The 25,738-nt window shown below is 38.5% G+C and overlaps 1 protein-coding gene and 1 pseudogene across 2 annotated transcripts in view; one reads left to right on the top strand and one right to left on the bottom strand.

The window, feature by feature from the left end:
- DPY19L4 (dpy-19 like 4) overlaps positions 1 to 22,989 on the bottom strand; it is a gene marked incomplete at its 3' end in the record, with an annotated part of 56,294 nt that extends 33,305 nt beyond the window's left edge. Inside the window, exons 1-6 of the mRNA XM_079722259.1 lie at positions 22,874 to 22,989; positions 17,300 to 17,410; positions 6,859 to 6,983; positions 4,633 to 4,723; positions 4,243 to 4,364; positions 3,984 to 4,129 (exon numbers count right to left, since the gene is read on the bottom strand). Of these exons, the coding sequence (XP_079578385.1) occupies positions 3,984 to 4,129; positions 4,243 to 4,364; positions 4,633 to 4,723; positions 6,859 to 6,983; positions 17,300 to 17,410; positions 22,874 to 22,889 (611 nt within the window). The 5' untranslated portion in view covers positions 22,890 to 22,989. The remainder of the gene's footprint in view (positions 1 to 3,983; positions 4,130 to 4,242; positions 4,365 to 4,632; positions 4,724 to 6,858; positions 6,984 to 17,299; positions 17,411 to 22,873) is intronic.
- On the top strand, positions 14,355 to 15,445 carry LOC307065438 (nucleosome assembly protein 1-like 1; annotated as a pseudogene). Its single transcript has one exon. The product of its transcript is annotated as a nucleosome assembly protein 1-like 1 (transcript).
- Positions 22,990 to 25,738: the final 2,749 nt, after the last annotated feature.

Raw genomic sequence — 25,738 nt, 5'->3', positions numbered from 1 at the left:
AAAAGAAAAGGAAAATATATACCAATAACCAATAAAAAATAAACAATACAAAACAAACACATAAAGAAAAAGCTACTTGCTAAGATGTTTCAATTGCTAAAAGATACACTTTAACAGAATATATCATATTAATATTTCTACCTAACTCCTGCTCCAGCTACCCAGGATATATTGTCATTAAACAAGGCAAGTTAATAAGGCAATTGAATTATAATTAAATAAGGCAATTTCCTTACAATTCTCACTAAGATCTTTAAAATAATTTATTTGACAGGGAGTCGTCTTATTCTTTAATTGCTGTTATTTTTACATGATAAAGTTGCCTAGTCTTTCTCTTTGAACTTCTGATGAAGAAAGATCTAGGGATTAAATGAAATGAATATTAAAGTTCATTGTAGGTGACAGCCAGCCTCCAAGATGGTTCATAGCAGTCCCTGCCTCCTGGTGTTAACACCCTGTGTAGCCACTTCCCATGTTGTGCCACGATTAGTCTGCATGACCAATAGAATGTGGCAGAGTGATGTTCTATCATTTCTGATATTAGGTTATTAAAGATAGCTGGCTTCCACTATGACACGTTCACTCCAGTCTCTCTTGGATCATTCACTCTAAAGGAAGCCAGCAACCAAGTTGTGAGCAGCCCTCTGCAGAGGTCTATGTGATGAGAAACTAAGGCCTTCTAGACCAACAGCCAGCGAGGAACTGAGGCTTCTTGCAAAAGCCACATGAAGTGTACTAAGTAAAAATGATCCAGGCCAGTCAAGCCTTCAGATGACTGTAGCCCCAACCAACTACTGACTCAACCTCACAAGAAACCCTTAGCTAGAAGCACACAGATAAGCCACTCTGGATTCCTGACCCTCAGAAATTGTGAGAGATAATGTTTGTTGTTTTAAGCTGTTAAGTTTTGGGTTGATCTGTTACACAGCAATAACTAATGCATCACATAATCAAGAAAGCAATCCTTTTAGAAGGTCTCTATTTTAAATAATGCTGTATATGAAACACACTTTCACTCTAAAAAGCAAGAATTTTCTAGACATAGTCTATTAGCACTGAAATAAATTCTGTGAGTGTGCTATTAAATTTCTAACAATGAATCCTAATGAAATTTTAGAAGAGTACATGGGAACTTAAAATATTCTCTAACAGGCACTTTCTGACTTAACAAGAAGTCACCTATACCCCTAGCATCCACACCAGATTCTCTAATACTATTTTATACTAAAAGGAATCAAAGCTCCAGAGAGAAAAGGTTAATTGCAAATCTTTCATTGGAATATACAAGGTGAGCCTGCTCTTCCTGTTGAGCCAGAAAACAAGACACTTTCAGAGATTAATGAAGATGTGTCAGAAGAACTCGGGAGCCAGTCTGAAAGCACTCCTATAGACCAATGCTGTAAAAATTTAAGCAAGAAAAAGAATAATGATGGTAATGTATTTTAGCCCTATTGAATCAATGAAAAACTCTAAGTACAGAAAGATGCTTAAAAAGGAGAACACCAGAAAATGCTTTTTATCACTGTGTGAGACAGCTATTAAAACAATCTCTTACAAAGAAATTGGTAATTAAAGTGGAATTAAGCATTTGTCCTAACTTTCTAATAGTAACTGAATTTAAAGGTAACCAAAGAACCTGGTTAATAAAGAAAGATTCTACTTTTGAAGAATGAAGTAATGAAAATAGAAAAACCTAATTTTATAAACCCTAAATTAGGCAAAGACTGTCAACTAGAGTTATAACCCTTGGGTATATTGTTAATGGTGAAAAGGACGTTCCTTTGATGCCCCAGAACACCACACAGATTGTGTTATAGTCATAAGAGGAAAACATAATTATTCAATGGAGAGATCAGACTGTCATCCTTCAAACCAGCGTCAATTTCAGCTTCACTAGGGTTAGGCCAACTAAATACCCTGTAACTTGTAAGGTCACAGAACATGAAAACTACATCATCGACAATATATTCTAACCAAAATTGTTTATCTTGAATCCATCAAGCCTTTAGAGGTATCTTCCAGATTACATAAACACAGAAGACAGAGAGAAAAGTTAAATAACACCACAAGGAAGCAATAGGAGAAATCCAGAAGTTGGGACATTCTGTAGGACAACTGACTTGGCCCCTTCAACAAGCCAGCTGTCATTAAAAAAAGGGACTATGTTAGATTTAAATAGAGTTAAGGAACATAACAACCAGATGCAATACGTAGTCCTGGATTAAATACTGGTTTGGATAAACCAGCTATAGAGGGTATTTTGGGGTCAACACAGGAAATTCTAATATGGGCTGGGTATTAGAAAAGATTAAAAAGTTATTGAAATAGAAAAGCAGAGGCTTCTAAATAAGGAAAGCAGCATATAAAACAGTATGTGCAATATATCTCATCTTGGTTAAAAAATATATACATATCTATACATACATATACCACAAATACATACATGTATACACACACATATTCACAATAGAAAAAGGTCCAAAAGAATATGCACCAAGATATAAACAATGCCGAGTGATTTCCAGGTGGTGGGAATGTAAACTTATTTTATTTTTGCTGGTTTCAATTTTTTTATGATGTACATATGTTGCTTTTATAATAATAAAGTTTGGTTCATCCCTGTACTCCCTTTAAGAGTTAAGAAGAAATATACTGATAACTCATAAAGCTGGACAGCTATACTTGAAAACTTCTAAGGAAGATTTTTAAAATCGCTTACTTCAAATTGTTGCCAGCATGTGACCCTAAACAAAGCCCAGTAAGAGATATAGCCCTAAATCTGAAACTCAGTGTCTTTGAAGTACCATATTTTTCATTTGGCAGTTGCCAAAAGAAAATGTATAACAGAAGAAAGGTCTCATTTTCTAAAATTTACTCACGTTAAGTGTTATGAGGGGAAAGTGCTATGGAGAGGAAGCACTTTCAAAAGCCAAAAAAGGATCATTCAAAAAATAAACTTTTGACACTGACCAATGCCAAGAAAATTTTAGCTCTCCATTTCAAAGAAGTCCCATCCCCTACTCTCTTTGTACTCATTATTAAAGAACTGAGGCTCCTTTAATCACCAAAAGGAATGGATTTATTATTCAAAGCACACTGTCATAGATTAATAAAGTGGTTAACTTAAAACTGATACATCTGATGCCTCTTCCTTCTTTTCATGAAGCTATGTCATCAATTTTAAATAAATGAGGAAAGACGTATGCCAATGTTGCTATGGTTGAAAATAGAGAGATAGAGGCGGGTGTATTATTTTTCAACTGTTGCATGACAAATGACCACAAATGTAGTGGCTTAAGATAACACAGATTCATTGGCTCACAAACCCAGCATAGTATGGCTGGATTCTCTGTTCAGGGTCTCCTTAAGCTAAAATCAAAGCATCAACTGGGGCTGTAGTTCTTATCCAGGGCTTGTAGAGTTTTTACAAGCTCACTGGTTGTTGGCAGAATTCATTTCCTCCTCACTTCAATCCAGCAACAAGGCACCAAATCCTTCTCATGCTTCAAATATCTCTGACTTCCCTTCTGTACCAGCTGCAGAAAGCTGCTCACTTTTAGGGGCTCATACGATTAGATCAGGCCCACCAGCTAACCTTCCTACCTTAAGGTCAACTATGCCATATAACCGGGGTCCCCAACCCCCGGGGCACGGACCAGTACTGGTCCACGGCCTGTTAGGAACTGGGCTGCACGGCAAGAGGTGACTGGTGGGCGAGCGAGCGATGCTTCATCTGCCGCTTGCATTACTGCCTGACCCATCCACCCCACTTCCGTGGAAAAACTGTCTTCAAGGAAACCTGTCCCTGGTGCCAAAAAGGTTGGGGACCACTGCCGTACAACACAACATAATCACAGGGATGAAAATTCATCATATTCACAGGCAGGAATCAGGGCATGGAAGGCTTGGAGGGGGGAGCCATTTTTAGAACTCTACCACAGTCACAAAAAATTGTAAAACTTAATTAAAAACACCTTTCTTACCTGTTAATAATGAACCATGCAACAGTTAGCATTCCTGCTAGCCAAGTTCCACTCATAAGCCAACTTGTAACAAATAAAGCAGTGACATATATTCCTTGCAATCCAAAAACAATGCCAATATAGAAATATACTGGCTCAATAATCTCCTAATTGGGAAAAAAAAAAAAAGAGAGAAGGAGATAATAGGATGACAATATATAATTTTGAGGATTCATAAATATGTGAGAAAATAAATATTAAAGTCAAAAGAAACACATACATTGCTACCAGTTGCTTGATATAAAACGCTGGCAATAAGTTCTGGATATAGAGACATTTGCTGCACTGCATTTATAGTCTTCAGAGATACAGTTTTGTTATTGTGTGTCAGTTCGTATACACCTAAAGCCAGAAAAATTTTTCTCCAGATTATTTATTCTGCTTTTACAACAATTGAACATGTTATTCAGAGGTCATTAAATACTTTATCAAGAAGGATCTCAAAATATAATACTCTGTACTTCATTTTTCCAATTTTTAAATTAACTACAAGAAAGACCAATACCTATAGTCTGAGACAAATCTCCACATTCAAGGGCTCCCACATATAAGAACAATGTTTTATTTTAGGAAAGTATTGTTACTAAATATACAGATACAGTTATCATACCTCTTTCAAATGAAGGTGCCCTTAACATATCCTTATAGTAAGAATAATAAATGGCACTATCACCCTGAAATGTGATTTCCCGCTCAAGCTCCTAAAAGAAAATGAAATGATTATTTTAATACCAGTGCCTTAAATTTCAACTGCAATCTTTTTCTCTCCTCATATTCCAAATTAATGCTATTTACTTATCCTTTTATTCAAAGACATGTTTGAATTTTCCTTTAACCACTAGTGGCCATATTAATAAGATTAAACTTTTCAATAATCTGGCAATCACTTTAATGAAATACTTAAGGTTTAAACTAGATGGTAACTCGTGAGTTATTTGCCTACTATATATAAGAAAAATCTGGAAGGAAAACCCGAAGTAGTACCATAAGGAGAGCAAGAACAGTATAGCAGGAAATAAAAAATGATGGTTGTGGTGTTAGAAGTCCATAATAAAAATATAAGTTTAAAAAGAAAGTATTATTTTTCTATTGCTATTCCACTTCCCTAGGTATCCAGAACAGCAAGCCCTTAATTAGGGCTTTCCAAGAGCAACAGATAACGAACCAGTTCTTTTCAAATGAACTCCCAGAAATGTAAGTAAATCTTAAAATTCCTAAAATTAGGCTGTACAGAACCAAGAATATAGGTAGTCAAAAACATTGAAACCTGTGCTTTTCATGCTGAATCAAACTTTCATAAATCTATAATCTTTTAAAAGGAAACATGTTTATTTTCATGCATAATTTTATCAATCAATACAAAAGATATCAGTTTCCCCAATGTTTGATCAACAGAACTTCCTAAGGTATTAATGGGTGTTACCTAAACAGAGTTAAATAAACTATGTAAAGGCTGGATTAGAGAAAATTAAATGAGTTTTTTCATTGCAACTTTTCAGAGTTTCACTATTCATTATGCACTGAGAATCTTTCCTAGATCTATTTGACCAGTGAACCCTTTTTTTTTCTCATCTACAGCTTATTAGTCTAAATAAATTTCCTCAAAATCATTTTTTATGAATGGGTACTGATTTTTCTTTCTAAAATTTCAAAGATGTGAACTCTTAATCAGTGCTTCTCAAAGTTAATGTGCATATAAAACTTCTAGAGATCTTATTCAAACATAGATTCTGATTCTAAAGTGTGGCCTGAGAATCTGCAATTCTGAAAAAGCTCCCAGATGATGCCAATGCTCCTGGCTCATCACAGTGCTCTTCATGAATGTCTTCTAGATTTTTAAACCTTATTGTTCTCAATTCTGCCTAGAAAACAGAATCACATGGAAAGATTTTGTGCAGTATTGACCCCAAGACACTCCCCCCACCCCACCTAAGAATCTGTGAGGGAAGTTATTTTTTAAATCATCCCAGATTTTTCTATTGTACATCCAGTGTTGAGAACAACTAATACTTAATCTTCATAACATTTTCAAGGAAATAGGCTATACAAAATCCTTGGTCAAATCAATACAGGTGAGTAATTATTCAGATAAATGTTTTGGTGGTGTTAGATAAATCAATGGCTTAAAAACATTTAGTCAGCTTGACTACTTGCTCAAAAATAAGAATAACAACAAAAAAGAGTTTGGGCTAAAACAAAAACAAAGAAACTTTAGAGTCAAGTGGTAACACCACGAACTTTGCCAATGCATATTACAGGTATACCTGATTGCGAAGGTAAGTCTGAAAACAAACTTATTCAAAGGCCAAATGAATTATGAAGATAACTATAGTGAGTAAAGAGTCTGTGATTAACACATGATTTAAAACCAAACGTTAAACATACTAATATGAGGCAACATTTTAATAAATACTGTTATGTCTGTTAATCATTTTCAGCACCTCAAAACATTCTAATCTAAAAATTAAAATATTTTGATGCTGAAACTTCCACAGACTGTTTCTTAAATGTAAACTACCAAAACTACGAAAAAGCTGACTAAACTTCATAACATTTCACTGTCATCAAAGTCCTGATAAATCACTTGCATGAAGGAAAGCCCCCTCATAATTTCTGTTCTACCACCTTGAAATACATGCTATTAAATTTTTCAAGGTTGATACTGTGACTCAAAACAGCTTCTATACCATTTTGTTCCTACTGGCTTAGAGCCATAACATTAAGAAAGCACTTGTCATACTCATGCATATGTTTTGGCTCCCTGGAAAACACATTACTTAAATTAACATTAAATATTAAAATAAATGTTCATATGCTCAAAATTTTTTCTTCTTACCTGCCTGTTGGAAAACCAGAATTTCCGTTCATGGTATGCTGATAAATAGAGAGCATACATCATACCACTAGTAACTGCTGCAAGACAGCCAATGAATATCTTTGCAAAGCGCTGAAATAATATATCTGAAAAAGCATATTAAAAGTAATCAGTTGTGTATGATATTTATATTTATGGACTTCTATTAAAAAGAAAAAGTAATCAAAGGTTGTATGTATCCTTGATATGATGAGACAAAAATGGCATTCTAACTCTGTGGTCTTCCTCCCCAAAACCCATAATCCCAGTCTAATCATTAGAAAAACAGCAGACAAATTCCAAGGGAATCCTACAATATATCTGACCAGTACTCCTCAAAACTGTCAAGGTCATCAAAAACAAGGAAAGTCTGAGAAACTGTCACAGCCAAGAGAAGTCTAAGGAGACATGATAACTATATGTAATGTGATATCCTGGATGTGATCCTGGAACAGAAAAGGACATTAGATAAACACTAAGGAAATATGAATAAAGTATGGACCTTAGTTAAAAATAATGTATCAATATTAGTTCATTAATTGTAACAAATGTACCATACTAATATAAAATATTAATAACAGGGAAAATTCTGTGGGGGGGCATGTAAACTGGGGACTCTGTACTATACTGTCTGCTCAATTTTTCTATAAATTTAAAATTAAAGTCTATTAATTTAAAAAAGGAATAAAAGGAACATACTACCAAATATCTAGAGAAAAAAAAACAGGTTCATTCAGAATTACTATTGTTATTTTTTTCCTTATCAAGAAATATTTTTATTGAGGAATAATTTACATACTATAAATTACATACAGCTCTTTAAATTGTACAATTCAATGACTTTTGATGATTATGTATTTAAAACATCATATACAACATCATATACAAAGTATTCACATTATATATATGTAAATATATATATATTTTTAAATTATTTATTTATTTTTTGGCTGTGTTGGGTCTTCATTGCAGCACGCAGGCTTTCTCTAGTTGCAGCAAGCGGGGCTACTCTTTGTTGCGGTGCACGGGCTTCTCATTGCGGTGGCTTCTCTTGTTGCGGAGCACGGGCTCTAGGCGCGTGGGCCAGTAGTTGTGGCACACGGGCTCTAGAGCGCAGGGTCAGTAGTTGTGGCACACAGGCTTAGTTGCTCCGCAGCATGTGGGATCTTCCCGGACCAGGGCTTGAACCCGTGTCCCCTGCATTGGCAAGCGGATTCTTAACCACTGCGCCCCCAGGGAAGCCCCTATGTAAATACTTTTTGACAAAAACATAAAACACATTTGAATTTTATACACACAGGATGATTTAGTCCTGCTACAGCTATTAACCATAATTCAGTATAATAATAACAAATACTATATGATTTCACTTATATGTGGAATCTAAAAAACAAAACAAATGAACAAACATAACAAAACAGAAACAGTGTCATAGATACAGAGAACAAACAGGTGGTTGCCAAAGAGCAGAGAGGTGGGGGGAGGAGAGAAATAGGTGAGGGAGATTAAGAGGTACAAACTTCCAGTTGCAAAATAAATGAATCACAGGTATGAAATGTACAGTGTGGGGAATATAGTCAATAATTATAGTGACAGATGACAACCTGACTTACGGTGGTGATCATTTTGAAATCTACAGAAATAGCGAATCACTATGTTGTGTACCAGGAACTAACACAGCATTGTAGGTCAATTATACTTCAAAAACAAACAAACTCATAGAGAAAAAGATCAGACTTGTGGTTACCAGAGGTGAGAAGTGGGGGAGAGGGAACTGAATGAAGGCAGTCAAAATGTACAAACTTCCAGCTGTAAGATAAATAAGTACTAGGGATATAATGTACAACATGATAAATATAATTAACACTGTTATGTGTTACATATGAAAATTGTTAAGAAAGTAAAATCTTAAGAGTTGTCATCACAAGGAAAAAAATTTTTTTCTATTTCTTTAAGTTTGTATCTATACGAGGTGTTCACTAAACTTTTGTGATAATCATTTCATTATGTATGCAAGTCAAATCATTATGCTTATACAGTGCTGTATGTCAATTATATCTCAATAAAACTATAGGGGAAAAAAAAGATTCACTAAATTAAGCCCAGGCCTAAAGGCCCAAAGCCCAGTGTTACGTTATTAAATGACTGAGAGGTTTGTAAAAACAAACTGGTTGACTTATTAACTTAGCTATTTTCAAAACATTATTCAATAAATATTAATTTGTATAGTATACCAGAGACATTAAATAGAATAACTAGCTAGATATCACTAAATTAATAAGACTTATATTCAAAGTGCTTGAAAGACACTACCCAATAAATCAAACATTAGAATCAGGGAATTCAATGGAGGTCCAGTGGTTAGGACTCTGCGCTTTCACTGCCAAGGGTGCGGATTCAATCCCTGGTCAGGGAACTAAGATCCCACAAGCCTTGCAGTGCAGCCAAAAAATAAAAATAAATAAATAAACAAACAAAAAATAATAATAATAATCAGCATGACACAATTGCTTTAAAATTACTGCTTTCCAACTGAAAAAGGATTAATCTCCAAAATATACAAGCAGCTCATGCAGCTCAGTATCAAAAAAAAACAAACAACCCAATCCAAAAATGGGCAGAAGACCTAAATAGACATTTTTCCAAAGAAGATATACAGATTGCCAACAAACACATTAAAGGATGCTCAACATCACCAATCATTAGAGAAATGAAAATCAAAACTACAATGAGGTATCACCTCACACGGGTCAGAATGGCCATCATCAAAAAAATCTACCAACAGTAAATGCTGGAGAGGGTGTGGAGAAAAGGGAACCCTCCTGCACTGCTGGTGGGAATGTAAATTGATAGAATCACTATGGAAAACAGTATGGAGTTTCCTTAAAAAACTAAAAATAGAACTACTATGTGACCCAGCAACCCCACTACTGGGCATATACCCTGAGAAAACCATTCCTAAAAAACTAAAAATAGAACTACCATGTGACCCAGCAATCCCACTACTGGGCATATACCCTGAGAAAACCATAATTCAAAAAGAGACATGTACCAAAATGTTCACTGCAGCTCCATTTACAATAACCAAGACATGGAAGCAACCTAAGTGTCCATCGACAGATGAATGGATAAAGAAGATGTGGCACATATATACAGTGGAATATTACTCAGCCATAAAAAGAAATGAAATTGAGTTATTTGCAGTGAGGTGGATGGACCTAGAGACTGTCATACAGAGTGAAGTAAGTCAGAAAGAGAAAAACAAATACCATATGCTAACACATATATATGGAATCTAAAAAAAAAATGGTTCTGAAGAACCCAAGGGCAGGACAGGAATAAAGATGCAGACATAGAGAATGAACTTGAGGACATGGGGAGGGGGAAGGGTAAGCTGGGACGAACTGAGAGAGTGGCATGGACATATATACACTACCAAATGTAAAATAGATAGCTAGTGGGAAGCAGCCACATAGCACAGGGAGATCAGCTCAGTGCTTTGTGACCACCTAGAGGGGTGGGATAGGGAGAGTGGGAGGGAGACGCAAGAGGGAGGGGATATGGGGATATATGTGTACATATAGCTGATTCACTTTGTTATACAGCAGAAACTAACACAACATTGCAAAGCAATTATACTCCAATAAAGATGTTAAATAAATAAATAAATAAATAAAGTAAAATCACTGCTTCCAACAGTACGTGTAAAGCATTTGGCCTGGCACATAGTAAGAGATCAGTAAATACTATCAATAGGTATTATTATTGGGCTACAGATGCATACTTGCAAAAATATATGACAGTTAATTAAAGCAATGTTGACACAATGTAAACTATAAACAGACTAATAAAAAAACTTACCTACCATGGCAATTTGGTAAAAGTGCTACAAAGTTTCTAAATATGTATCTTTTCCTGTTTTTTTTTAAATTAAGTCTTGGACAATGACAAATTAATCCTAATTATCAAGGGCTATTACAAAAAATATATTCAACCAAATCTTATATATAAATGCCTTACCTTAGTGCTATTTTGTTTTTGAAAGATTTCGTAAAGAGTCAAAGCTGGAATCAAGGTATCAGTGTTTGGTATAAGTGTATATATTTTAGAGAAAATAAAGAGCTCTGGGCCCTGGAAATTATTTATTAAAAAAATTATCACGGGGGGGCTTCCCTGGTGGCGCAGTGGTTGAGGGTCCGCCTGCCGATGCAGGGGACACGGGTTCATGCCCTGGTCCGGGAAGATCCCACATGCCGCGGAGTGGCTGAGCCCGTGAGCCATGGCCGCTGAGGCTGTGCATCCAGAGCCTGTGCTCCGCAACGGGAGAGGCCACAACAGTGAGAGGCCCACGTACCGCAAAAAAAAAAAAAAATTATCATGGGGACTTCCCTGGTGGCACAGTGGTTAAGAACCCGTCTGCCAATGTAGGGGACATGGGTTCGATCCCTGGTCTGGGAAGATCCCACATGCTGCGGAGCAACTAAGCCCACATGCCACAACTACTGAGCCCACGTGCCACAACTACTAAAGCCCACACACCTAGAGCCCGTGCTCAACAAGAGAAGCCACCACAATGAGAAGCCCATGCACCACAAGGAAGAGTAGCCCCTGCTCGCTGCAACTAGAGGAAGCCCGCATGTAGCAATGAAGATCCAACGCAGCCAAAAATAAATAAATAAATAATAAGTCAATTCATTTTAAAAATTATCATGGGCATTCCCTCGTGGCCAAGTGGTTAGGATTCCAGGCTTTCACTGCCGTGGCCCAACCAGCATTCAATCCCTGGTCGGGGAACTGAGATCCGGCAAGCCACGTGGCCAAAAGAAAAAAAAAATTGTAGGATTCTATTTCACAAAAAGTAAAAAAAAGAAAAGAAAAAAGTATAAATAGATTGAAAAAAATATAAGCAGTATTTGACAAAATTTTAAGAATAGTTACTATCTACTGGAATTATGCATATATTTTTATTATACTTATCTCTATTTTCACATTTTCTACCCTAAAAATATATTTTTGTAATCAGGGGAAAATACTATTTTATAGGAGCTATCTCTAAATTGTTTAAATACCTTTCTTACACTGTATTTTCCAAAACGTTTTAAATGATCACTCTTATTAGTCAGTTTTGCTGTAGTAAAGAAGTGACCCCCGGGCTTCCCTGGTGGCGCAGTAGTTGAGAGTCCGCTTGCTGATGCAGGGGACACAGGTTCGTGCCCTGGTCTGGGAAGATCCCACATGCCGCGGAGCGGCTGGGCCTGTGAGCCATGGCCACTGAGCCTGCGTGTCCGGAGCCTGTGCTCCGCAACGGGAGAGGCCACAACAGTGAGAGGCCCGCGTACCACAAAAAAAAAAAAAAAAAAAAAAGGTGACCCCCCATATTACCAGTGGCTTACAGAACAAATATTTAATTCTCATTCATGTTACTGTGGGTTTTGGGTCAGCAGCCACTCTCCACTCAATTCCAGACTTCAGATTAGCTGTGGCTCTTCTTGTATCTTCAGAATTCCAGAATGGGATCAGTCCCTATTTGGGACATGCTGTTCTCATTACAGAGGAAAAGAGCTGGAGAACAGGCAAAAACATACAATTCCTCTTACAATTTCTGGTCAGAACTAGTACACTGCTACTTCCACTCACATTCCATTGGCCCAGGCAAGTCACATGGATAAACCTGACAACAGGGTAGCGAAGTATACTCCACTTCAGAGAGGGAATCCAAATCACATGGTAATGGGAAGGAATGTATAATCCACTTTCAGGGCACGGAGAAAACATTTGGGAACAGTAGAAGGATCCACCAGGGTTTGCCCCATTAGTCACAAATGTCTACTTCCCTCCCAAAGGCAAAACACACTCACTCCTTCTCAAAAAAGATACCCTTAGAGCAGCTTACTCAGCCTGCTTTCTGCATGTAGAAAGTTAGGGACTCATACATCATTTTAAGACATGAATAGTTGTGTCCTTAATCTAGGCTGGCAGTTCTTTTGACAGTATGTCTCTCTCAAAGCTTAGCCAGCAATTCTCCTAGGTTTTTACCTAAGAGAAATAAAAATAGATGTCCACAAAAAGATTCGTACAAGTATTCACAGCAGCCTTATTCATAATAGCAGAATACTGGAAATTACTCAAATGTCCAACAGGAAAAGCAGGAACACTTACAGCAAGACGAATGAATCTCAAAATGATTATATTTTTAAAGAATAACATATTGAGCTAAGTGAAAGAATCCAGGCACAAGGACATACATGTTGTATGACTCCATTTATATGAAATTCTAGAACATGCAAAGTTAATCAATATTGAAAAATATCAGAAGAGTGGTTGTTTTGGGGGGGTACAGGTAAAATCTCCTGGAAAAGGACACAGAAGAACTTTCTGGGATAAGGGAAATGTTACGTATCTTAGTTGTAGTCAAGTACCAAAACTCATTTAATTAAATACTTATGATTCTGTGCATTTTTTTTTTAAGCAGGGTTTTCTTTTTATTTATTTATTTATTTATTTATTTCTGCATTGGGTCTTCGTTGCTGCACACAAGCTTTCTCTAGTTGTGGCAAGCAGGGGCTACTCTTTGTTGCGGTGCACGGGCTTCTCATTGTGGTGGCTTCTCTTGTTGTGGAGCATGGGCTCTAGGCGTGCAGGGTTCAGTAGTTGTGGTGCATGGGCTCAGTAGTTGTGACTCATGGGCTCTAGAGCACAGGCTCAGTAGTTGTGGCGCACGGGCTTGGCTGCTCCGCGGCATGTGGTATCTTCCCGGACCAGGGCTTGAACCCGTGTCCCCTGAATTGGCAGGCTGATTCTTAACCACTGAGCCACCCAGGAAGCCCTGATTCTGTGCATTTTATGATATGTTAGTTATACCTTAATTTTTAAAAATTATTCATTTTTGCAAAGAAAAGAACAATTTTGTTTGCTTTTTACCTACTTGATTCCAGTCAACCCCATACTCCAATAACTATACCCACAATTCTTCTAGATATGCCTCTCTCAAAGATCTAACTACAAGTATTCTGAGCTTATAAAGCTTTGTTTATTTGTCACATAAAGCCACACCCTTTGTTCTTTTTCCCTGAGTGCTTTATTCAACTAAAAGGAGTTAGTAGGAGCTACTTTAATCCATTCATACATTTTAACAAACTATGTGACAGTCATGCCCTTGATTTGGGCATTGCCCTAAGGATTCATCTTAATCAGTCTTTGTTACTTAAAGTATTTCTCAATTTTATTGAATATTTTTTGCTAGTTGAAAAGACAAACAATACTAATTTCAACACTACAAGCCCCAGACATTTTGGATTCCTATTTTCCTCTTCATTCCTGACTGCAAATGGGCCAATTCTGTTCTAATGTGTCTCTTTCCCGTAATCAAAAGTAGCTGATAGCTTCTGCTCCTCCCACCGCCGCCCTGAGTCACTGCCTGTGCAGCTCTGGCCGCCTGGCTCCCCCTGCTAGTCACTGATATTTGGCATTCATACAACATGGCAGACATCAACAACTTGTCTAGGGTAGTTAGAAGATGTGTGAATGCTCTCAAAAACCTTCAAGTTAAATGTGCACAGATAGAAGCCAAGTTCTACGAGGAAGTTCATGATCTTGAAAGAAAGTATGCTGTTCTCTATCAGCCTCTATTTGATAAGCGATTTGAGATCGTTAATGCCATTTATGAACCTATAGAAGAAGAATGTGAATGGAAACCAGATGAGGAAGATAAAACTTCGGAGGAGCTAAAATAAAAGGCCAAGATTGTAGATGAGAAAAAGGATGAAGAAAAAGAAGACCCCAAGGGAATTCCTGAATTTTGGCTGACCATGTTTAAGAATGTTGACTTGCTCAGTGATATGGTTCAGGAACCTGATGAACCTATTCTGAAGCACTTGAAAGATGTTAAAGTGAAGTTCTCAGATGCTGGTCAGCCTATGAGTTTTGTCTTAGAATTTCACTTTGAACCCAATGAATATTTCACAAATGAAGGGTTGACAAAGAGGCCAGAACCAGATGATTCTGATCCTTTTTCTTTTGATGGACCAGAAATTATGGGTTGTACAGTGTGCCAGACAGACTGGAGAAAAGGGAGGAATGTCACTTTGAAAACCATTACGAAGAAACAGAAACACAAGGGATGTGGGACAGTTTGTACTGTGACCAAAAAAGTTTCTAATGACTCTTTAATTTTTTTGCCCCTCCTGAAGTTCCTGAGAGTGGAGATCTGGATGATGGCTGAAGCTATCCTTGCTGTGGACTTTGAAATTGGTTTTGCGTGAGCATATAATCCCATGATCAGTGTTATACTTTACTGGAGAAGCTATTGAAGATGATGATGACGATTATGATGAAGAAGGTGAAGAAGCAGATGAGGAAGGGGAAGAAGAGGGAGATGAGGAAAATAATCCAGACTATGACCCAAAGGAGGATCAAAACCCAGCAGAGTGCAAGCAGCAGTGAAGCAGGATATATGGGGCCCTGAGGATAACCTGCACTGGTCTACCTTCTGCTTCCCTGGAAAGGATGAATTTACATCATTTGACAAGCCTATTTCAAGTTTTTTGTTGTTTGTTTGTTTGCTCGTTTTTGTTTTTTGCAGTCTAAAATAAAAATGTCAAAAAAAAGCTGCTGATAATCAAGGTACTCTAGTAATATTCTGTTTGTGATCTTGTTACTTAAAATAATTTAAAAATTAGTATTAAAATTGCAACTATTCACAGGAAACAGTTTTATAAAATGTTTTGTCACACATAGATGGATTATTATTTTCCAGCTCCCAAAAAGTTTTCTTGCTGCTAACCTCTGAACTAGATCTGTAGGTGACTCACTGCCTTTATCTTATGTGAGCAAATTTATATAAATGGCCCCTGAGCTCCCTATGGGAAAGAATCTATTTACGAAAGCTGTTCAGCTCCTAAGGATGGCATATTCTCCAAAGCCACTTTCAGATATGGTTCAGAAGGATAACAGAAACGGAAGGACCTCCAGAGGATGAAGCCAAGGACGACAAAGAACAATGAACTGGGAAACTACTTCCAAGGAAAACAACTAGGGCCTAATCAAGAAACATTCCCCAGAGGAGGAAGACCTCATGTTTACCGAGTAGGATTTCAAAATTGCTATGGACCAGTGGTTAATGTGTCTCTCACTCTTCCTCCTTCTGAATGGAAGCATTTATTTTGATATCCTAACCTCATCCAAATCTGTATAATAGGAGAGGGGGCATGGGCTTTGCTAAAAAAAGCCTGCTTACAAGGTAGGCTCTTGGCAGGCATCTGGGAGCCTGGATTTCAAAAGGGTTCCCACCATTTTCTAATGAGTGGTTTACTGTGCCTAACTTATTTGTGCAAACAGTGTGGTTCATACCTACTGCTTTCCTTCTGGAAATCTAGAATTTTCCTGTGCATTAAGCAGAGGCTACATGACCAGCCACCAGTAAAAACCCTGAGCAGAGTTGCTAATAAGCTTCCCAGGTAGACAAACCTACAAATGTCACAATTTGATGCTGAAGGAATTATGCATGTCCTATGTGACTTGGAAGCTTCTGCCTAGTTTCTTGCAGTCTTCAGCCCATAGGTCCTTTCCCTTTGCTGATTTTGTTTTGTATTGTTCACTGTAATAAATTACAGCTGTGAATATGACTAAATTCTGAGACCTGTGACTCCTTCTAATCTCTGAACATGGGGGTGTTCTTGGGGACCCCTGACACACAGCAGATAACTTGTCTTTTTAATTCATATGTCTCTGGATTGAAGGAGTCATAGCTGACGCTGATGAAGATAACAAGACCTTGGGCTTCAAGACTGATGCCCGGACTGGATAACACTGAGTGTCTTCCTTGGGGTTGGGGAGGTACCAAGTATATTTTGTCTGAGGGAGACAAGTAAATATTTATGACCAAAAGGCCAGAATGTGGTAGACTTATTCTTATTCCCAACTATTTTGTCATTTCCTATAGAAAGATTTTTCATCCCTGCCTATTACCATGTGACTTGCCATGCTTCCCTGTAGTCAGACTAAACTTCTCTATTCCACTGTCTAGATTGATTATATGACTTGGTTGAGCCAACAGAATGTGAGTACAAGTGACAGTGTGCCAGTTCAGCAGAAACTTTAAGAGGTACTGCATGACTCTGTCTGTTCTCCTGCTCTTTTTCTCTGCCACAAGAAAAACACATCCCAAATAGGGATTATGCCTTCATGACATGAAGCTACATCAGCCAACCTACAGCCACAACATGTAATGTTGATCAGAAATAAATGTTTTTTGTAAGCCAGTGAGACTTAGGAATTGTTCTACAGCAAAACCTAATGAAAGTTGACCAATATCACCACATACTTAAGATAAAATGTTTATACATTTGAAATATTAATGTAAAATATATTACCTAACACAACTATTTTTGTAATAGCACAAAAACTCCAAATCTCTCTAACTTACGTTTTGGAACTCTTTCCGGAATTGCAGTATTGTTGATTTTCTCTTCTTTGGCAGATTCTTTACTTTCTGAAGACTTTGGCTTTTTTCTTTGGCGCAGTTCTATAGTTGGTCCTTAAAATATTTGAAAAGTTATTGCAATGTATGTATCAAATTATTCTGTCTATATCTCAAACTGATTTACTTTTATTATACTTAGGTAAAAGTCCCATGAAGAACTATTTGTACCAAAGATAACTTTCTTCATAATTATTTTAGCACTCCCCGCAAAACTTTCCTTTCCTACAAACAAAAAGACAATATAAGTTCTGCCTCCAACTCGTGCTTTCAGAGTCCTACTGATAAACTGAGCTCTTCTCCTGAGATGATGCTATTTTCAAAATATCCCAAAATAAGTAAGCTCTTTTCCAGAATGACTGGAGAACAAAGTGTTATTTAATAAATTAGCTTATTATTCTAGTTACCTGAGAGTATAACATGTATCATTCATGAGCTAACAATTTTTTTAAATAAAAATAAAATACATTGATCATAAAACTATATTTCATTTATTTAAAATAAATTTTATTTACTTATTTATTTTTGTCTGCATTGGGTCTTCATTGCTGCACGTGGGTTTTCTCTAGTTGTGGGAGCAGGGGCTACTCTCATTGCAATGGCTTCTTTTGTTGCGGAGCACAGGCTCTAGGGACGAGGGCTTCAGTAGTTGTAGCACATGGGCTCAGTAGTTGTGGTTCGTGGGCTCTAGAGCGCAGCCTCAGCAGTTTTGGCTCACAGGCTTAGTTGCTCCGCAGCATGTGGGATCTTCCCGGACCAGGGCTCGAACCCGTGTCCCCTGCATTGGCAGGCGGATTCTTAACGACTGCGCCACCAGGGAAGTCCTATACTTCATTTTTAAAAATAATCCTGAAGGTTCTGGAGAATTTCACAGTGCTGTGGTATCATTATCATTCAACAGTCTTAGAGATTTAGGTATTGGATAATAGGCTGAACCAATAAAAATCCCTATATTTGGGAAACTCTCAGAAATTTTCCCAAAATTAGAGTATCTACTCTTTCTATACCCGATTAAAAAAATGTAATGCAGAAAGTACCTCCAAATCAGTAAACTAAATTCCAAATTAAACAGGAATTTATGATATTCAACTTAACTACTTTTCCTCCCTAGAGTTAATTATGAGGTAGACTATGTCATGTAGATATAGGATACTATGATGGGCTGTCAAGGTTTCAGGTGGTACAATAACTTATCTCCTTCTAATAGAAGCAGAGAAGAGTTTTTTCTTTTCTCTTAGTAATGGCTTAAGGCTAGGAAAAATGAGCCTAAAAAGAGGAGTTAAAAAAAGAGAAATGAGTCAGCTACTGTTGCTGATGATCAGATGGCTGATTCTCTAACTTTACTGTGGAAAATGAGAAAAATGGATTTTAAAGTAGCTTCAAAGCAAATTCACGTTTGCTAAAATATCTTTAAACACTGACACACTGAGGGAAAAAATACTGTATATTTAGTGGATTCTGTCTGACTAGTTAATTTTTAACCATTTCTACACTGTTTATCATTTATTTTATAATCATGTTAAGTAGTAAAGTCAGTGAATACATTAGAAAATGACATTATTAGAAAAGCCATACCATGGATAGAGTATTTTTGCATACAAATCTGAGACAACTAGTAAATATTATTATATTCCTTCTTCATGATTTCCTTTTAATTTTCCCCCGCTATGGGTTAAAGCAAAAGTTAGAAGCATTCAACAAGAATGAAAATTTATGTAAAGCCAAATGAAGTCTTCAAATGCAAGTTATTATTTTAAATTTTATTTAAAAAGAATACATGGAAAAAATATAACCACAGGGCATATACTTAGTAGATACACGTGCATGATTAAACACATTAACAGTACTGGATTAAAAAAAATTTAATTGGGTAATTTCAGAAATCAAGTTAACAAATCTACTGAGGAAGTTAACAAATTATGTGATCAATGGGTTAGATAGGGCTTTATTAGACAGTCTAAAAGCACACATTAAAGATAAAGATAATTTGGGAAGGAAGGGGATATTCACATAAAAAAGTGTTCTTTACAAAAAGCTATTATTTTCTTTTTAAAAAAATTTCTCTATAAAATCAATCACTTTACAAGGATTTTAATAGAGTGTTCTCTGTGCACATAAATGGTGTTTTTGTTTTGTTTTGTTTTTGTTTTTGGCTGCACTGCGCAGCATGCAGGATCTTAGTCCTCTGACCAGGGATGGAACCTGTGGCCCCTGAAGTGGAAGCACAGAGCCTTAACCATTGGACCACCAGGGAATTTAACAAAAATTTTGCACAGAACCCCATTATTTATGAAGTATATAAATCTTAATCAGTCATCTCTCAGGAATCTATATTAGCAATGTTTATCATACAAATAAATAATCTGTAAAGGATCTATAATACTGTATTTTCTTTATTATTATTTTTTTGGCCGTGCTGCACTGCTTGTGGGATCTTAGTTCCCTGACCAGGGACTGAACCCAGGCCCTCCAAAGTGAAAGCGCAGAGTCCTAACCACTGGGCTGCCAGGAAATTCCAATACTATATTTTCTTGATTCTAAGAAGCAATATATTTTAAGATACTATTTGATAAGTTTTTCAAGGGGAAAATTGGCACTACCATGTTAAATATGTGCATTGGTTTTAAGACATGGCAATTTCAGTGGCATTAAATTGTGGGAGCAAAAAGTACTACTTGGGAAATACAGTAAACTTTTTAACCAATCTCTTCAATCTTGTCCCTAAATTTTTTGCCTGTGACCATAAATCAAAACTGACTGGATGCAAACTTTACCTCATTTCCTTTGTATTGATCTTTTAACTTAATAATTGATAAACAAAGTCCAGAATCTTTAGGTGGATAAGTAACAAAGGCCAAAGCTGTGGACAAACTAGATTATTAATCCTGATAGGAAAGCTCTGGGATAGAATTCAGGTTTCCTTTTCACTATCTTATACTTTTAGCATTGTAAAGAAAAAGTCAAAGTAGTAAATCAACTATATTTCAATTAAAAAAAGAAAAAAAGAGTGACCTCCCTGGTGGTACAGTGCTAAAGAATCCGCCTTCCAACGCAGGGGAAGCGGGTTCCACCCCTGATCGGGAAACTAGGATCCCACATGCCACGGGCAACTAAGCCCGCGTGCCACAACTACTGAGCCCACGCACCCTGGAGCCCGTGAGACAACTAGAGAGAAAACCCACACGCCACAACTAGAGAGAAGCCCACACACTACAAAGAAAGATCCCGCATGCCTCAACGAAGACCCCACGTGCCGCAATTAAGACACAACAGCCAAAATAAAGGAAGAAAAAAAAAAGAATCTGTCCATATCAAAAAATAAAGAATAAAAGAAAAAGTCAAATAAATAAAAATGATAACATAGCCACAAAAATAACCTGCTATTTCAGTCTCTGGCTCAGTGATCTTCACATAAGATAGTTAACAGGGTTACAAATAGGCTTGCAAATGTCCATCTAGACTATACATAGCAACTTCCAAGTGAATTGTGAACATTGCTCTGCTCAAGGCTATCACTTCTTTCTTTGCTCTAACATATCTTCCAGGAAACATAAATATAAATACCATGACCCTCTACAGCATCAAGAGAAGATGAGATTTCCCAAAGAGTATTTACTTAGAGAAAAGTGGGACAATGAAGAGGATCAAAGTGAATGTGAACGATAAGCAAAAAGCGATATAGAGAACATCTGGATACAAGTAAAATAGACTATTTTGTCTAATTTTAACACAGTTAATACAAGTAACATGCATTTTGAAAAACAGTATAGAGTGCCTAATAAATGGAAAGTACTCAGAAAAATGCCTAGGACATAGACATGTTTACTATAAATATCATTACTAGATTACAATAAATGAGAATTACTCACTCATTGTTGACTATTATATCCCAGTACCTAACACATTAGACAGTCAAATATTTATGGAATTAAAAAATTTGTTGAATAAATTTTAACAAAACTGCAATCCATTAATTGTTCCAAGATGTATTTCATTGCTTTGGATTATCTGTAATTCTACAAACAAAAATCATTTTTCATTTTATATCACAGAATTAAATTTCACAAACTTGTATGGATTGTGAAACCATAACTGGTTCTACATCATACCTATTTGGTTAGGTGTAACTATAACATCTTAAAACAATTTCTCATTTGCATGATATATAATATTAAAGACTTTTAGTACTGCAGTATTAATTTTTTTATGCTTTAACTTAAGTGCTCATGGAAACATACAAGCTAGGTCATCAACCTACCCCTAGAGATTTGTACTCAGAAAAGGAAAAAACATCAAAAAATGTATTACATATACTGCAACCAAAAACCAAGGCAACAAACAGAATTACATTCCTCCTTACCAACTACAAAGAGTTTTGGTTTTGAAGCTGTTTTTAGGTAGAGTGTCTTAAATTTAGATCAGTTTTAACACAGAAAACTTAAGGAAGAGGAGGCAAATATGAAGCAAGAGGGAGCACAGGAACAGAGCAGCAAGACACAGAGCAGCAAAAAATTCTTACGATTAATTTTTTTTAATTGTTTTCCACTGAATTCTTGAAACTCCCTTCTTGCACTCTTGGTTCAGTAAGGCTTCAGTCTAAATAGATCACATTCACAACCCCCCTCAATAAGGTAAAAAGTCATGTTTTCCAAAAGGATGAAAAATCTAACTGCTCAGTCAAGAGACACCATTATACCTATGCCTGAAAGTAGCATGCCTATCATGAAGATATCATGACACGAATGTTTCCTATAACATCTCTCACTAGCTAAGTTCCTCCCAACTCCCCATTCTTCTCCCATGCCTATCGATTTCTATGAATTAATTTTCTTGGCATTGGCCCTGAAGGGGCATGAAAAGCTTTCTCTAGCCCACCCACTTTCACCCTGAAAGCACTCCTGGCTTCTGGATCCCCCCAAAACCACTTACATCCCTTCTCCCTTTGCCATCTCGCCCTAACCTGTAACTGAACTTGACCTTCTTCAGTTTCTGCTTGCTCATCCCCTCCCAATCCACCTTACCACGTCTACCCCAAACCCTTGCCTCTTTTTGTCCCCTTGGCCTGCGGCTCCTCTCACCGGTGGTGACTTTGTATTTGTCAGAATCCACAGACCTCTAAAGGGCGCACTCAGACTGAGGGGCATTTGGTTAAACAGCTATCCCTCTCAAAAATGCACTCAGTACCTAAACCTACATCTTCTAAACCAAAGTATGTCCCCCACCCCATTAGTCATCTGCTCACAGCCCTCCCTCTCCACCACTCCCCGCCACGGGTTTCTCTCTTCCTACACGATTCCCAACTTCAAGCTCCACTTTCGCTTCCCACTAGAACCGACACAACTTCGGGCTATTTACTCCACTCCTTCTGAATTTCTCCACACACCTCCCCCTGCCGCCCCGCTCTTTCCCGCCGGACCGCCGCGGCCGCCCACAGCCCCGGCCTACGGGGCCCTCGAGCCCCCGCCCCTCTTTCCCGAGACCTCGGGCGACAGTAGGCGCGCTGGACCCCGGGGAGGTCACCTTCTTCCTCCGCCATCGTCCCCGCGGAGGCCGGGGCGCCCCTCCGGCTCCCGCGCGGCCCAGAGTCTCCCGCCCTCCGTGTTGCGGAACCCCTCGGCCTCCCCAAGCCCGCTCCCGGCCGCCGCGCCCCCACTTCCTGACCCGCCCCCCTCCGGTGTCGCGGCCAACCGCGTCCCCCCGGGCGGCCCTGGAACCAGAGTGCCGGGAGCGGAGGGCGGCCGGAGGGTTTGGCGGGCGCGCCTGGTCCTGCGCGGGCCGGAAGGCGGTTCTACGCGGAGTGGCACCGCCCACCGCTGGTGCTCCGAGCCCTCTCTCCCGCCTCCCCCGCCCCCCACCGGAGGCGAGTCCGGGCGTCCCGCTGCAGTCCGTTCCCTCGCCCGTCCTCACCGTAAAGGTGGGCGCTCGAGCGGGCTTTCTGGGGCCTTTGTGGGTGGACTCAGGTAGTCAGAGAATATCCAGATCCATCCCGCATACCCGCCCCATTTTACAGAGAGGAAACTGAGGTGCAGCGAGTGTAAGTCACAAAGCTAGTCGGAGCCAGAACTGGAACCCAGGGCTCCTGCGTCCTCCGGGTGCTTTCAGAGCGAGGCAGGACCCTCTGGGTTGACGCGTTGGTTTAGTAAGCTGCTAGACATCTACAGGAAAGAAGCTTGTACTTGGAACTTAGTGTTTTTTTTTTTTTATTTTTTTTTATTTATTTTTTATTTTTTTTGTGGTACGCGGGCCTCTCACCGCTGCGGCCTCTCCCGTTGCGGAGCACAGGCTCCGGACGCGCAAGGCTCAGCGGCCATGGCTCACGGACCCAGCCACTCCACGGCACGTGGGATCTTCCCAGACCGGGACACGAACCCGTGTCCCCTGCATCGGCAGGCGGACTCCCAACCACTGCGCCACCAGGGAAGCCCGGAACTTAGTGTTTTTAACCACCCAAACTGGTTAAACAAATGTATTTGCATGATATTATTTTGAAGACAGTAATACTTATGGTCAGTGCGGGGGAGGGGTGCGTTTAGATATTCCACAACAATGGAACATAGTTTTAACTTGTTATACTGTTTGTCTTCACTTTAATTGTATCTGGCATTCTCCAAATATACCAGGATCTATCTCCCTCAACAGTACTAAGAAGTAATTTAGGAACTGACAAAATGCCATTATAGAACGAGAGGAAAAAAGCACAAGAACTCACTGAAGTCATGGGGTTATTAAGGTTGTCCCATTCTTAGCAGGCAGCAAGAGTCTCCTTCCTTTATCAAGTTAGGGTATTTGGGGAGAAGCTATCAGTTTTCAGTGCTGTGCAAAAACAGTTCCAGGAACTCTTTTTATGCCTTTTGGTTGCTTGTAAATATGTCTTGCCTGTCAAACAGCACTGGACCAGGAGTTAGAAACACAGGTGGAAGATACCAGTTGCCCAGAAAAGGCCTGGGTCAAAGCAGAGAGAACAAAACTGTTGGTCTTTGAAAACCACAAGAGCCCACGTACACAGCAGCAGAATTCAGTGCCCAGCTTATCAGATGATAAGCAGGCAGAGCTCCACCTCATGTGAGAACAATACAGTGGCCACTGAGGGCCACTGTTTTCTAGGGTCTTGAGGTGATGACCATTCCTCCCATAGTTCCTTCATGATCACCTCAAGGACTTAATTGTAAATTTAAGTATAATTTAAATTATACTGCATGCTCTATACAGTAGTGGAGACAGAGAAAAAAATAGCTTCTCAAAATCAAATGGAAACATGAAAGAAGAGAGATAAATATTCAGTCTTTAGATACTAATCAGTGGAATTGTGATTGTGTTCCTTAGTAGAAACATTCTTCTCTTGAACCCTAAACCTCCACATAAGAATAATGAGAATGGGTCATTTTATCCCTGAACCAGTGTAATTTTGCTATGAGAAAAATAAGGCATTTTTTGTTCAAAATATCAACTCATCCAAAAAGATGTACCCCTAACTGCTCAAGATGTTGCCTTGCAGCTGGCCGTATAGCTGAGCGCTCAGTAAGTCATTCCATAACTCGATAAGACCAGCTGCTCCCAGATAGTAATGCACATAGCTAGTGGACACATGGTCCTAAGATAACTTCCGATTCGAATTTGATTGACCATTTTACAACTGCAAACCATGGGCTGCTAGTTTCCCATCCAGAATTTGAAGGGTCATTTCATTATCCTTTGCCTCATCTTGACCAATCCTAAACACCTCAAATTTTCTCAAATGGTCTTTTATTTACAGTCCACTCTCAAAGAACAATCTGATTTTCTGCCTCCTCTCTAGAAGTTTGAGGACCCCTTTAGTATGCAGTAGATATTTTTAGAGATTGATGTGAAATGCTTTGTTGTAAGTCTTTTAAGAAAATGTAGATTAGGAAGCTATTGTAGCAAACTGGGTTAAAAAAGTAAAGTCTTGAAATAAGGCAATGGAAATAAAAATGTTCAAAGAGAAGGGATTCAAAAGATGCTGGAGGGCTTCCCTGGTGGCGCAGTGGTTGAGAGTCCGCCTGCCGATGCAGGGGATGCGGGTTCATGCCCCGGTCCGGGAAGATCCCACATGCCGCGGAGCGGCTAGGCCCGTGAGCCATGGCCGCTGAGCCTGCGCGTCCGGAGCCTGTGCTCCGCAACGGGTGAGGCCACAACAGTGAGAGGCCCGCGTACAGAAAAAAAAAAAAAAAAAAAAAGGATGCTGGAGGTAAACTTACAGGGCCTAGTGACAAATTGGATGTGATAAATGATGAGTTGAAATGATTCCTAAGGTTTATATCTTAAAATTAATTATGTGCCTTCTGTGTGCCAAGTAGTTTGTTACCAGGATATGAGACAAATATAAAACAAAAGCCCCTGAAGACTAACCTACTTGAAACCAAAAAA

This window comes from Hyperoodon ampullatus (genome assembly GCF_949752795.1).
Source record: "Hyperoodon ampullatus genome assembly, chromosome: 17".
In the NCBI taxonomy this organism is placed as follows: Eukaryota; Metazoa; Chordata; class Mammalia; order Artiodactyla; family Ziphiidae; genus Hyperoodon; species Hyperoodon ampullatus.
Note: the sequence above shows the minus strand (reverse complement) of the source record. Positions and strands in the feature narration are given on the sequence as shown.